At 43.6% G+C, this 15,545-nt stretch overlaps 1 protein-coding gene across 1 annotated transcript in view; it reads right to left on the reverse strand.

Moving 5' to 3' along the window:
• LOC140756910 (uncharacterized) overlaps positions 1 to 15,545 on the reverse strand; it is a 53,220-nt gene that overhangs the window by 18,172 nt on the left and 19,503 nt on the right. Inside the window, 16 exon segments of the mRNA XM_083059031.1 lie at positions 1,561 to 1,703; positions 2,551 to 2,697; positions 4,130 to 4,231; positions 4,885 to 4,974; positions 5,476 to 5,629; positions 5,632 to 5,828; positions 6,304 to 6,394; positions 6,980 to 7,143; positions 8,023 to 8,137; positions 9,002 to 9,106; positions 9,710 to 9,897; positions 11,005 to 11,092; positions 11,738 to 11,820; positions 13,334 to 13,453; positions 13,666 to 13,759; positions 15,231 to 15,394. Coding sequence (XP_082915157.1) covers positions 1,561 to 1,703; positions 2,551 to 2,697; positions 4,130 to 4,231; positions 4,885 to 4,974; positions 5,476 to 5,629; positions 5,632 to 5,828; positions 6,304 to 6,394; positions 6,980 to 7,143; positions 8,023 to 8,137; positions 9,002 to 9,106; positions 9,710 to 9,897; positions 11,005 to 11,092; positions 11,738 to 11,820; positions 13,334 to 13,453; positions 13,666 to 13,759; positions 15,231 to 15,394 — 2,045 coding nt within the window.

Below are 15,545 nucleotides of genomic sequence, written 5' to 3' on the forward strand. Positions count from 1 at the left end.
GGAGCGACACCGGGTTATGTGGGATTTTTACCGCACTAAAACCCCCCGGTGGCCATCCTCGACGCTTGTTGGAGAACTCCGGGATCTCCGATGGAACACAACCGGAGTCCTCCAAGCGCGATGCCCCGATCGGGCTCTACCCTGGGGAAGCACTTTACGCTCCTCCCGCACACCTGGTGTATACGACGGTATGCGACCACACATACCGTCGTCCTTCCCGGGGTTGCTTTACGGACGGTTCGAGCTCCTACTCTTACCGTCCGCAACCCCGGAAGCCCTTTTTTAGTCGCCTCTTACGACAGGCAGGGGATACCGTAGCCCTATTCTAGTCCCGGAAAATTGGTAACTCACCTAGGTAACTCTACATCAAAATTGGGTACAAATACATTACATACAATACAAATACATTAGGTAAAAATAATTTATTCGAATTTATTTGTAATCACAATTTCTAAATTTGCATGCCTTGACAGGTGGAACTTGGCGAACTTATATACCTTTACTGTTATTTTATGTCTTGCCCATGTTCTTGCAAATAAATATATTTGAATTTGAATTTAAATACATTAGGGTAACGAAGGACACTCTAGGTGTAGAGGTAAAATCTATGTCCAGCAATGGAACTAAGAACCCACATGACCATAGTTGGGGTAAGTCGGTGGAATACCTACCATATACCAGCTGTGGGATTCGTGCCCAGCAGTGTCACCCGGTCGGGTAAAAAATGAAATATATACCAAGTTTCTACTTGTGGACCTCATGTCCAATGGTGGACATATACAAAGTCACCCGTTCCTCCCCATATCTCCATCAGACCACTCTACCGCAGCTAGTCCCCAGGTGGTGTAAGGTTAGCCCAGCAGTAGGCCCTCACCTGGTTGTCCCTGTTGGGATTATCCAGAAAGTAGTTCTCGTTCAGTGCGACTCTCTCTCTCTCAGCTACCGTAGCCCAGCGGTGAGGGTGGCCACCCATTTTATATATTACTTTAATTATAGTTACGTCACAATCGTACCAGCGGAGTAGAGTACACATCAGGCTTTGTTTTGAGGTGACATTTTTTTTGCCCACAATGTGGGACTGGAATCCCACTCATCCAATTACGGTAATTGTACTAAAATAATGGTAGTATATACCATAGTTCCGTTTGTGGGACTCATTCCCAGCAGTGGAACTCATGCCCAACAGTGGGACTGCCATCCCACTCACTTGACAATTATGTGTGGGATAAAAAGTGAAATACACACTGAAATGAAATGAAATGAAATATATTTATTTTGTATAGGCCAACGGCGGCACTTACAAATTGTCAGTTACAATATTTTCTTAAACTACTACCGGATCGGACCGCACTAAATCTCCAAAAGTGGGACACATGCCCAATAGTGGGATTCATACCCAGCAGTGGATAAAAAAACACCCGTTCCTCCTTACACCACACTCAGACCAGTACGTTCCACACATCCACCACGTCACCAGTTGTTCCCTACATCTGCATCCCACTAATCTACCCCAGCTCGTCTCACAGGTGTTGCGACGTTTCCCCAGCAGTGGGCACCCACCTGGTTGTCCCTATTGGGGTTGTCGAGGAAGTAGTTCTCGTTCTGCGCAACTCTACCGCGCAGTGAGGCCGCCGCGCGACCGAGGCGGGTGTAGTGATCGCCCAGGGCGGCGTCGTCCAGTGGCTCGATAAGGACTTCCTCGTCTGTAAACATATAGTAGACGCGTTTAGTTAAAAAAAATATCACTACAAAGTAAAAAATAATTCAAATAAATGTTGGTTTAGTACATAATTCTGAAGTCAGCGCCCAATATATTTCGTTGGATAAAGGCGTAAACAGCGTGTACAATGTGAGCGTCTTAGAAATATCTTCTTTCCAACAAAACAAAAATCATCAAAATTCATAAGGTTCATATACGTCGAAATAATCGCCGATCAAACGTAATAAAAAACATATATTCGGTCGAATTGAGAAACTTCCTCCTTTTTTGAAATTGGTTAAAAAGACAGCTATTCGGTAAATTCCAGCTACAATGCACCATCAGTAGTCATGGAATGAGTTTTTGTATTTTCTCGAAAACGTTCAACATTTACGAATTCGCTCATACAGCGCCCCGTAGACCAAATCTGCATTAAAATTCCGCAATATCAAAAACGAAACTATAACGCTATCAAAACTAAATTAAAAATGTAAAAATAAATGCATTCTATTTATATTTGTAAAATGAAATGTCGTACAATTGACTATTCAATTTTTTTTTTATAGTATAAGACTAGCAGACGAGCATGCGGTCCACCTGATGGTAAGTGGCTACTGCCGCCCATGGACATCTGTAATCAACCCCAGATAGGATAAGATATTCCTACCTGAGGTCGGCCACAGATGCGCCGCTACCCCTGAGGACTAAGCTGGAACGCCTCGGAAAAGTCTGTCTCTCTTACCACACCCTTCAAGCCGGAACACAGCAGCGCCTAACACGCCGGAGTCGAACCACAAAGGGTTCTACCACCTTCAAAACTCATAATGCATAATTTTAGTCTCCCCACTCACCCTCCTCCCCCGTGGCGGCCTCCCCCTCCCCCGCGGCGGCGGGCGCCCCGCGCTCCCTCAGCACGGAGGTGAGCTCGTTGCTCACCCGCACCGGGTACAGCTTGTACGGCGCCAGGCACTGCTTCGCGTCCAGACCGCCTTGGATCGCTGGAAGGACACGACACCGTTATTAATAATCAATCTATCCAATGGTTAATTACCAAACAAAACATTTGACAAAGTTCACCTAATGCAAATTGACAAAAAAAAAATAGAACATTTTACAAATATGAATGAATTGATTCATTCATTATGATTTATCATCGTTAACGTTTCATTGAAATCAGATGAATGCATTTAATGTATGAAGAATTTAATGAATGAGCATGCTCTGATATAACCGCATAATTTAATAGCCACAATAAGAAGATCAACATAAATCATATTTCCCTATTGACCAAATAAATTAAATTTCATTTGAAGAATAAATGAATAATCGAATAAATTTAAGAATACCTGTATTTGCGTGAATAATTATAATGCACGTTTTAGAAAATGAATGAAGAAAAAAATTTTAACAAAAAAATACAACCGACTTCTATGTCACTACAAAGTAAAAAATAATTGAAATAAATGTTTGTTTACTACATATTTCTGAAGTCGACGCTCAATATATTTCGTTGGATAACAATGTAAACAGCGTGTCTAATATGAGCGCCGACTTCAGAAATATGTAGTAAACCAACATTTATTTCAATTATTTTTTACTTTGTAGTGACATAGAGTCGGTTGTATTTTTTTGTAAAATTTTTTTTCACACTTTTTAGTGATGACATACTAATATTTATATTATTACAATGTAAAATCGTATAAACGTGATCATGAATGAAGGTAAAATCTGAGTTTACATTGATTGGAACCGATTTTATATTGTCTTATATGTTCCAATCTAACCTAACTAAATAGTCAATGATGAACCGGCTTTGCTATTTCATTAAAACCTACACCAAATATCTTCAAACACAAGTCAATTATACCCATCGGTTGAGGAGTTACATATTTTGTCTCCAGAACCCACTCTGATCCTCATCATATTTAAATGGGACTAACTTGTAGCAATTGTACACACACGAAATTAAAGGCATTAAAATAGGTTCATAAACGGCAAAGTTATGGCTGTTATATTTACATGGCTGGAGGAGTTCCCCTCATTTACTCTAGAACCCATCGATGGATCCTAACCATATTTAAATGGGACCAACTTCCAGCTCGTCTCTATACAATAAAAAAAGAATTATTAAAATCGGTCCACTAACGGCGGAGTAATTCGTGTACATACATAGAAAAAAAAAAAGATACCGGCCGAATTGATAACCACCTCCTTTTTGAAGTCGGTTAAATAATTGAATGTATAATGTACCGAAAGAATTAAAATCTAAATATATATAACTCAAAGGTGACTGACTGACAGTGATCTATCAACGCACAGCCCAAACCACTCGACGGATCGGGCTGAAATTTGGCATGCAGGTAGATGCTTGTATGTGTGAATGAAAGGATGTGTGAACGAATGAATGAATGAATGTGTGAGTCAACTCACTGAGTTTGTCGACGAACTCTTGCGGGCTGGCGAACACCATGAGCACAGGGCTGGACTCGGGCGGAACGTACTGCGGCTCTGGCTCCGGCTGTTGCTCGCCCTCTGTGCAGACAGACAAACATACATTTTTAGATAACATACCAGTAGTGAACGAGCATGCAGTCCACCTGATGGTAAATGGCTACTGCCACCTGTGATCAAAATCAGATAAGGTAACAGTGCTGAGATCGGCCATAGATATGTACGTCTATCTACCTCTAAAGACTAAGTTGGGACGGCTCGGATTGGTATGTCTCCTTCACACACCCTTCGCGGAACACGTCGGCGTTTAACATTGCTATTATTAAGCAGAAATATGTGTGTGTGATGGTGACTTCGAACTCGAACCAAATAAGGTTCCTCCATCTTCAAAATATTGAAGGTGCTAGAATACTTAGTGACATCGCCACACCTATTCCTGCCTCATAACATCAGTGTTAAGCGCTGCGGTGTTCTGGTTTGAAGGGTGTGGTAAGGGAGACATACTTTTCCGAGGCGTTCCGGCTTTGTCCACAGGGGTAGCGGCTTATTAGTGACCGACTTTTAGGCAGGTATCTGCGATTGATTACATATGTCCATGTGCGGCACTAGCCACTTACCATCGGGTGGACTGCATGCTCGTCTGCTACTCCTATATTATATAAGCATACTAGTATGACCTACAAGGTATCCCAGTAAGTATCTACTAGTATAGTATACTAAAGGATGATCCTCACCCCCGCCGACCTCCTCGTCCTCCTCGCCGGGCTCGTCACCCCCCTCACCCGCCATCTCATCCTTGATGCGCTGTAGACGGAGTTCATCACCTGTTACAAATATACATCGTTAGTACATCTTTAGGCAATTGGGTTTTTAAAACATATATTTTACGACATACTACTTTACCCTAATGGCTTCTGTTTCCCGATAAATATAATCTAGGAGTCTTAAAATTAAGGGTGAATAGGCTATTTCTAGGAAAGCGTGGCACATCCACTAATAAAAATATATATTTTAAGTATGACAAGGTTACGTTAGTCCATTCTTAGTTAGTCATCAAAATATAATAATAATAATAATAGACGTTGGGCTATTGAAGAATTAATATAAACTTATGTCGTTTGTTGTAAATGTACTTATCAGACTGTACTCGCTTCGGTATTTCATCTCATTCCCCCCCTCCCCCACATCCCGCTACATTGTTCGCAGGATCAACATCCTTCTCACATACCCCTAACACCCGCTGCAGGATAACTACCCAGTCGCCCAGCAGCAGCGCCACCTGCTGCGGCTCCGTGCTGTCGTCACCCCCCCTCACCCCCACTCACCCCTCTGCACCCGCTGCGGGGTGAGCAGCCCCCTGGCCAGCGTGGGCGCGGCGTCGAAGGCGACCAGCCGTCCGCCGGGCGCCTGCCACACGCCCAGCTGGTGGTAGTCGCCCAGCAGCAGCGCCACCTGCTGCGGCTCCGTGCTGTCGTCACCCCCCCTCACCCCCACTCACCCCTCTGCACCCGCTGCGGGGTGAGCAGCCCCCTGGCCAGCGTGGGCGCGGCGTCGAAGGCGACCAGCCGTCCGCCGGGCGCCTGCCACACGCCCAGCTGGTGGTAGTCGCCCAGCAGCAGCGCCACCTGCTGCGGCTTCGTGCTGTCGTACCACATCTTAAATAGCGCGTCCTTTATCTCTGCGAATGAACGAAATTGAATAATATTTATTATATGTCAGCGAAAAAATCGATCTTCAATACTCGTATGATGACAGATTAATGTAGCGGTAATGCCTCCTCGGTCGACCACCCTGTCTCAACACTCTCAACCACATTACAAATAACAAAACAACTCCTTCCTCCGCGAACAGAGAAATCGAAACCAATTCAATATAGGGTAGCGGGAAAATAAATTAATGTGACGGTGATGCCTCCACTGTCGATCACACCGTGTCTGTGCTGTGTGTACTGTGCTGTGTGTACTGTGCTGTGTGTACATTTATATTTCTCTACAAATACCACAAACAACTCCCCCAGGATATTTATCAAACAACAAAAAGCTCCCGCTCCTCCCCTACGTATTCGAATAAGCAGAGTCCTTTTCGAACACTTTACCCCCTCTCCCCACACACACACACACACACACACACACACACACAGTCTCAATACTCACGCTTCATAGGTTCCTCCTTCTCCTCTTCCTCAAGCTCCTCTCCAACTTCATCATCGCCGCCACCTTCTTCTTCTTCTTCCTCGCCACCCTCCTGTATAAATTCTCTATAGGTAATGAAATTTTCTAAAACGGTGAAGAAAATATCGTAAAGATGCCACAGGTCTGATTTTAAAAAGAAGTTTCCAAAATGTGTGAACCAATTCTTAGCTATTCTCGTAAAATGCAGGGTAACTTTGAAAATTAGATTGGCGACGAGGATGACATTACTAGGATAAAATAAATTTGCAGATGCAAGGCAACGATGAGGGTGATATTGCAAAAGAAGATGCATGGTATTAAGCAAGAGGTGAGGATGACATCGCAGATGAGGGTGACAGTTTAATTCAGGACGACAACGCAATTGAAGGTAGCAAAGGTGATATTACCCAAGAGGATGAGGATAATGTTGGACATGAGTGTGACGGTTTAGTTCAGGATAACACTGCAATAAGGGTGACATACGTGACATAAAGGTGACGGTAAGGGTGATAGCATGGGTGACAGTAAGGGGGACGGTAAGAGTAACGGTAAGGGTGACAGTAAGGGTGACTGTAAGGCTAACAGTAAGGGTGACCAAAAGGATGAGAGGACGATAAGGGGGGTGACAGTAAGGGTGACGGTAAGGGTAGCAACTCACCCCAGCGGGCGCGTCGGGCAGCCGCAGCGGCAGCCGGATGGGTTCCCCGAGCTCGATGGAGAAGGTGTTGGCGCCCATCTCGAACTTCTCCGTGAGGTCCTCGGGCCCGATGTCCTTGCGCCCGGTCTTCTTCACGTGGTTCAGGTAGTACTCCGCGCCCGCGTCTGGACAATATTAGGAATTTCTATGAGATTTTCTTAGAAACCCATTTCTGCTTTATAGCGCAATGTTACGCGCTATTGTGTTCTGGTTTGAATGGCGTGGCAAGTAGGACATACTTATCAGAGGCTATCCAGTTTAATTATCAGGGGTAGCGGCGAATTTGTAGAAGATCTCAGATAGGAATCTAATCTTATCTAGGGTTGATTACAGATGTCCACGGGCAGCAGAAACCATGTGTTTTATGGTAAATGAATTATTTATAATACTTTTCCAGGGTATGACTTGTGATCAATTTTATAAAATGGGCATAATTTATTTAGTTTTCATTAAAAATCAGCGTCGTAACTCCATTCAGCGTATTTCGCTATTACGTACACATTCAGTTTTGGCCATAAAGGTTCACTTGAAAAATTCAACCTATATGCAGTAGATTCAGAAAAAAAATTATTTACATATTGATTTTTTTTTCGATCTACTAATTCCAGTAAGTTCCGAAGTATCTGGACGGGTTTTGGCGACTTCCCGCTACTCGTCAAGAGATAGCGCTATAAGTATTCTGAATTACACTATTGGAGTTTTCTAAACCATCTTGTACATATACATATTCCGGTGGTATATGCTCGGTTGTTCTCAACTAACCCACAAGGAAATATCCCACCGCCAAAGGGTTTTAACGGAATTATAACAAGCAATTTACTAATATGGTAACGAATAACTCAAGCTACTTTATTTTTGGAAAAATAATTAGTGTTCCACGCAATTATAAGAAAAAAAATAGTCTTGTTCAAGTATATAAAAAGTTATATAGCCACTTTAATATTAGATTAAGTCTGTAACGTCAACAACATCTATGTTTTATTCTACTTAAACAAACATATTACCCAGGAAGTTGTACATATGGTCCTGGTGCATGTGCGGCGGCGGCACCGCGCCCGTCGCCGCGCAGAAGGCCGCCGCCGCGGGGAGAGCCAGGTTGCGCCCCGCCATGTCCTCCTCCTGTGACCACAACGACAACAACAATAATAATAACAACATTTATAGCAACTACTATCGCTATATCCTCCTCTCGGGGACAATACAACAATACAATCAACAACGACAACAAAAGACATATAACAACAACAACAACAACAAGATTTATAATACCTAATATCGCCATGTGCTCCTGTAATAAGACAGGTGTTACGACAACTACAACGAGGTTTAATATAACAAGTACTATATGAAGGTGGTAGAACCTTTTGTGGTTCGACTCCGGCGGCACCACCGCCACACCTATTTCTACCTAATAACAGCAGTGTTAGGCGCTGCTGTGTTCTGGTTTGAAGGGTGTGGTAAGGGAGACATACTTTTCCGAGGCGTTCCAGCTTAGTCCTCAGGGGTAGCAGCGCATCTGTGGCCGACCTCAGGTAGGAATATCTAATCCTATCTAGGGTTGATTACAGATGTCCATGGTCGGCAGTAGCCACTTACCATCAGGTGAACTGCATGCTCGTCTGCTACTCCTATATTATAAAAAAAACTGATATCGCCATTTCCTCCTGCAACACAACAGGGAGCTACAACAACAACAACAACAACAGCAACTACTACTACTACTACTTTCGCAATGACCCATTCTCGAGGAAAATCAAAAGGATTTTATAGGTACAACATAATTTTATTACAAACTTTTATTCAACTTGCAATGTATGTATGTATGTATGTTAGTATCAAATATTGAAAGTTAATTTTACAATAACAACAGTAATTTTACAACAACAATAAGTGAAACATAACTACACCTAGTGCGTGACAGACCGGTATAGTGACTAATCCGGAACGCAGATCATCCCTTTAATATAACCAATCCCAACTCACCCCAATGCCGGCTCTTTGCGCAGCTTTTCCTATTGCGGAATTCTCCCCGCGAGGCCCCATTAAGATGGCCGCCGTGCCCTTAGAGATCCACTCGAAGGCCTTGTTCTGAAATTGATATTTTTTTATTACACTAAACATCTAAAAAATTGTCAGTACATCTAGATAGATGTATGTATGAACTATGCATATTATTGTTGAAAAGTATATGTGTAGATAAACTGATAGTGTCAAAGAGTATATTTTGACCAATTCCCCCCGTCTCACCTCGAGTTAGGTCTCTGTTATACCCACTTATAGTACAATCATGTTATTATGACGTCACTCCTGTAACCGTCAGACAGCTCCCTAAACCTCGAAATCTCCGGAGCCTCCAGCTACGCATTGATCCGTCACACTTACATTCCTCCCACATCACACCGAGGAATGTGTTAACCTTTTCTTCTCATTTCTAGCTTGGTTCACGGTACACCCAGTTCTAGGACGATCATGTTATCCTGACGTCAATCCCGTAACTACATTAGACCCTCCTCTCTACTTCGTACTTAGCCCCCGGAGCCTCCAGCTTTACATTAAGCTGTCACACATTTTTTTCCATTCACTCCCACTTCCCTTCAGTAGGGATCTGACCTCAAGTTTGATCCTCAGCGCTCCCAGCTCAGTTACTTACTATTACATTCCATACCGGGTCCGCCAGGGCAAACCGCTCACCTCCAGCCTGGTCTCGGGCGCGCCGAGCTGCGCGTTGAGCTTGGTGGCGGTGACGGCCACCGGGGACAGGTTGAAGCTGTCGTCCGCGCCGGCCGGCAGGTTGCCCAGCACCAGCTCCGCCAGGGCGTCTGTCGAACCCTGCACCCGGACCACACACGCCGCGGCGCGCATGTCGTCTGATGGGTAACCTGGGGTGGAAAAGCAAGGACTAAATTAGGTTTGTTGGTTAAAATCGTTGGTAAAACTATCTGAAATTTCAAAGTCTACTAACTACTATTACTACTACTACTACTAACTATTTTTGAAAAAAAAAAGAAAGAAAATATCGAATTTTATCAATGTTTAGTGTCAAGAATTTGTCAATTTCTTTGTATCTATAGTTGGTAAACATTTTTATTTAAAAACAACAAAGCATATGAAAGAAGAAGGAAAGTTCAAATTACAATTAAACTCATTATATACTAGTGTTCACCCGCGGTTTCACCCGCGTTTAAAAGAAAATAATATGACATACTAACATACATAAAGCTGAAAATTCGTATCTTCATTGGAATGACAGTGGCGCCATCTGGCGAAAATTGGTCATACCAACTCTGGAACCTTCGTGGGCTCATGGACAACAACTTTGCTAAATATCATCACTTAATCAAATGCATTGTTCACGATTTAATCCTTACTAATATAGATTAAAATGATCGATTTTACGATTAATCGATTTTAGATCACCATCTCTAGTTCCCGTGGGATTTCCGAGATAAAAACTATCCTATTTCCTTTCTCAGATCTCACACTATCTTTGTACAAAATTTCATTAAAATTGGTTAAGTGGTTTAGGTGTGAAGAAGAGACAAACAGACAGACATACAGAGTTACTTTCGGATTTATAATATTAGTAAGGATATTACAGTTTTTGAAATTAATATTCATAACATGGTATGCAGAGATCAGTTAGTTAATAATTTCTTGCACTAAGTCGACGTTACTAAGCCTATATAATAACAATAAATAATATAAATAATTGCTTATTTGTTTTTATTTGACATTTAATTTGATTGTTATTGTTTTTCGAATTTGAATTTTATTTTTGCTTTCAATGCTATTTTTAACATCTAAAGTATTTGATTTAACTTAATGAAATCTTTTATATAATATTTAATGTATTTGATGTAATTTGAACGTAAATTGTTGTTCTTTTTAAGCGACACAAACGCATTAGGTTTTTTGTCCTGTAATGTTAGATGTAAGTTGTGAATAAATAAATAAATAAATAAACATAGTTGTATGTATGGTGGTACCGTTCTCGTCGCAGCCGTGCGGGTCGAACATGTAGTAGCAGTCGTCCTGCCGCCACACGCCCAGCGAGCTGCCGCGCGCCGTCACCACCTGCACCGCACCGTCACCACACCGTCACCACACGTCATCACCACGTGACCATCGTGTGGTCGTCACACCATCGTAGTGCTACCACCACACGTGACCATCATGTGGTTCACGTACCGTCATAGTGCAGCCACCGCACGTGACCAACGAGTGGTCACCATAGCGGCCACATTGTGGTTAGACTCCGAAGGTACTACCGCCACACCTATTTCTGCCTTACAACAGCAGTGTTAAATGCTACTGTGTTCTGGGTTGAAAGGTGTGGTGGAACATACTTTTTCAAGGCGTTCCAGCTTAGTTCTCAGGGATAAGCAAAAACCTATTAAACCTTTTTTTTTACATAATATAGGAGTAGCCAACGAGCATGCAGTCCACCCGATGATAAGTGGCTACTGCCGCCCACGGACATCTGTAACCAACTCCAGATAAGATTAGTTTTCTATCCAAGGTCGACCACAAATGTGTAGGTACCCCTCAGGATTAAGTTAGAACGCCTCATATAAGATGTCTCCCTTACCCTAAGCGTAATTTAGCATAATTTAGTTTTTACATAATTTTGCACAGACGCCATAATAACTGAGTCACCATTGTAGTATTATTTTCATTTAGATGCACTTTCAATTCGGACGGTAAGGGGTGTAAACTTACCGCGTGGTTATATTCTTTGAACATCTGCCGCAAGGAATCCTTCAGGGACAGAACACCGCTGCCCGGATCGGGATTCAGCTGACCTGTGAACAGCGAACATCACAACATCTAAGGGAAGATCTTTTACAAATAGAAATATTTGGTATTCGTGTGTATGAAACTCAAAAAATAGTCAATGCCTTGCAGTTTTTACACCATGACAATTACATGAAAATTAACTAATTTAATTTAAAATAAATTAATAAATTATAACATTCTGTTACTCAAACTATAATACTAACATAGTTTCTTTTCTAAGTAATCTGTTACTAAACACATATGGGTATTAGTTACCTGTAATAAATGAATTTAAATAATTCATTTGTTATGCATTTCTGTTTACAAGTGTATTTGATATGTAATCTATACTAATATTATAAAGAGGAAAACTTTGTTTGTATGTTTGATTGTAATGAATAGGCTCAAAAACTACTGGACCGATTTTAAAAATTCTTTCACCATTCGAAAGCTACATTATCCACGAGTAACATAGGCTATATTTTATATAAAATATGTTTGATTAATAGAATTTTGAGGCGGTACAAAGTTTGCCGGGTCAGCTAGTATCTAATACAATGGGTCAGACCGGTTAAAGGCATGGCGACGCGTTATCACGTCAGGCGTTTCCAAATGCGATGCACGCGATAGTTTCGTTTTGCGGGTTGTCCAGTTGCGAGTGACAACAAGCAGTGATAGCCTAGTGGTTAAGAAACTCGGCCTCTCGATCGAGGGGTTCGAGGTTCAAATCCTAGACACGCTGATTTTTCAAAGTTATGTGCTTATTAGAAATTAATTATCACTTGCTAAACGGTGAAGGAAAACATCGTGAGGAAACCTGCATACCTGAGAGATTTATAAAAAGAAACCTCACAGGTATGTGAAGTCTACGAATACGCACTTGTCCAGCGCGGTGGACTATGGCCTAATCCTTCTCATTCTGAGAGGAGACCCGTGCCCAGCAGTGGGACAGTAAAGGGTTGTTGATGATGATGTCGTATAACTTCACATGTGATGTCATATTGCACATCGTGTCGCTTTACTTGATGTGTGGTGTACTATGTACGATGTCACACATTGTGTCGCGTGTATGTGGTGTTGCATCTCGGGTCATGCCGCATGTATTACCTGTCATGTCGTGCCGTATGTCGTGTCATTTGTATGTCGTATAACCCGTCTCCACCTTTTATCACATATCATGTGTCGTATATCCCATAGTACCGACTGTCGCATATCATTATATCGTGTCGAACGTCGCTTTATGTGTCGTGTCATATCTCACGTTGTATCGTATCCCTCACCTCACCGACTGTCACACATCACGTCTCGTATCGTGTCATACGTCATTTCATGTGTCTTGTCGTGTCGCATGTCTTAACAAGTCACGTGTCTTTTCATGCATCTTATCGTATCGCATCTCGCATCGTATGCCTCGCCCTTAACGACTATCGTGTCGTATCGAATCCCTCACCTCACCGACTGTCACACATCATGTATTGTATCGTGTCATATGTCATTTCACGTGTCGTGTAGTGTGTCGTGTCATGTACCCCAACATACCGGTGTAAGCGCAGTCGTACACGTCGGTCTCGATGCAGTCGTACTCGGACACCTTGAACCTGTTGAGCACGTCCGCCGCGGCCAGCGTGCCCGTGGTGCCGCGCTCCTCCTCCTCGCCCGCTGCGGAACAACAACAACAACAACAATAATATAGAATTGTTCAACAATTTTATAGAAACATCTGAGGTTCGACTCCAGCACCACAACCGCCACACCTATTTCTGCCTCATAAGAGCAGTATTAAGCTCTGCTGTGTTCGGCTGCGGCTAGAATAAATAGAGAAACAATTAATAACAACAAGTAGAGAACCTTATCTAAATTGAAGAACCCACCTTCTTCATCGACCTTGGGCATCTCCAGACTAATGCCCATCTTCTCAAGGTGCTCCATAGTAGACTGGTAGAGAATATCCCCGCGCGTTAAAATCTGGAATCATAAGGAAGATATTATGTTTTAGATATAAACTTCTAGTAAATTAAATAAAATGAAAATATGGACAGAACGACCAAGTGTGGAGTGTGGACCGTGGTACCGATCTAGTCCGTTCACGGTACCGACCACCCATTCCTAATCTACCACGTTCTTGACTATGTCACCTTCGGCGTCATTATCGTAGTTAAAACGAGCTCCGTTCTAGCTACGCAGCCCTCCTATTTCATCAGGGAGCGATAAGCCTTTAAACCGGTTACAACCAGTTAGTTCGTCCACGTCCTTACGAGTGAAGTCGCTCACCTCCTGAACCGGTTATAACCAACTCAACTCGTCCACGTGTACGTCGCTTCAGGCGTCCATCCCCCGGTGTTATAAACGTCTGAACCAGTTCAAATCGGTTCCATTCGCGCAGCGCAGCCCCTTCAAAAATCCCACACTTCAAAAGTCCACTCCTTCAAAAAACGCCACGCACCTGAACTGGATATCACCCGACACCATCCCACCTCATCCATATCTTGAGTAGTGTAGTCGCTCGCGGATATGACATGCGCAAGCGCAATAGTGACCACCATGGTGCTCCGCCGGGAAACGGTGCATCTTGTGCTCTGAATTCGGCTACAACTTTACATTAACCCACCTTGAAAGTGGTACAACTGTGGTTCGACTCCGGCGGCACCACCACCAAACCTATTTCTACCTAATACCAGCAGTGTTAAGCGCTGCTGTGTTATGGTTTGAAGGATACAATGAGGGAGTCATAATTTTTCTAGGCCAATCCAGCTTAGTCCTCATGGGTAGCGGCGCACCTATGGCTGACCTCAGGTACGAATCTAATCCTATCTGGGATTGCTTACAAATGTCTATGTGCGGCAGTAGCCACCATTAGGTGGGCTGCATGCTCGTCTGCTACTCCTATGTTATAAAAAAAAAGTTCAAACGGACTCCACTCTAGCTGCGCAGGCCCCGAATAGAACAAAGAGCGCCAGGTATCCAAACCTGTCTTAACCGGACACCAGCCTAACTCTTCCATGTCTACGTCGCTTCAGGCGTTCTCCCCGTGGTGATCCGAACTTCTGAACCTGTTCGAACCGGTTCCTCATACGTAGCGCAGCTCTCTAACTCCTTCAAGGAGCGCCTTGTACCCGAACCGGTTATAACCGGATACAAACCCACCTCGTCCACGTCCTCTTGCGGGAAGTCGCTCACCTACCGAACTGGTTACAACCACAGTTACATCTACATCTTGAGTTGTGTAGTCACACTCGCGGATATGACGTCCTCAAGCGCAATAGCGTCCATCGTGGCGCTCCTCTGTGCAATGAAAATTGTGCACCTCGTTCAAAACTCTGGATTCGGTTGGCACCTCGATGGTACAACTGTGGTTCGACTCCGTCCGCACCACCGTCACACCTATATCTGCCTAATTACAGCTGTGTAAAGCGGGGTCCGCCCGGGTCGCACGCACCTCGTCCACGTGTTCGGGCGTGAAGTCGGCGGCGGGCGTGACGTGCGCGAGCGCGAGCGCGGCCAGCGCGGCCGCCGTGGCCTGCTTGCCGCGGTGCGGCTCCGGGAAGCGCGCGTCCGCCTCGTGGTAGTGCCCGCGGACCACCCAGCGGTTCGGCGCCACCGCTGTGGAGACAAAACCGAGGAATGATTACTTGTCATTCAACGATAAGGTACAACGCCGAGTAGAGACGAATAAACACAAGTGTTATGTGTAAATAGCTTATTCAGGTGTATTCGTTACAAGTTATAATGTTCGTCTCCGTGAGATGAAGGT

This window comes from Epargyreus clarus, unplaced genomic scaffold, assembly GCF_041222505.1.
Source record: "Epargyreus clarus isolate Ecla_fem2 unplaced genomic scaffold, WU_Ecla_fem_2.2 ptg000036l, whole genome shotgun sequence".
NCBI lineage: Eukaryota > Metazoa > Arthropoda > Insecta > Lepidoptera > Hesperiidae > Epargyreus > Epargyreus clarus.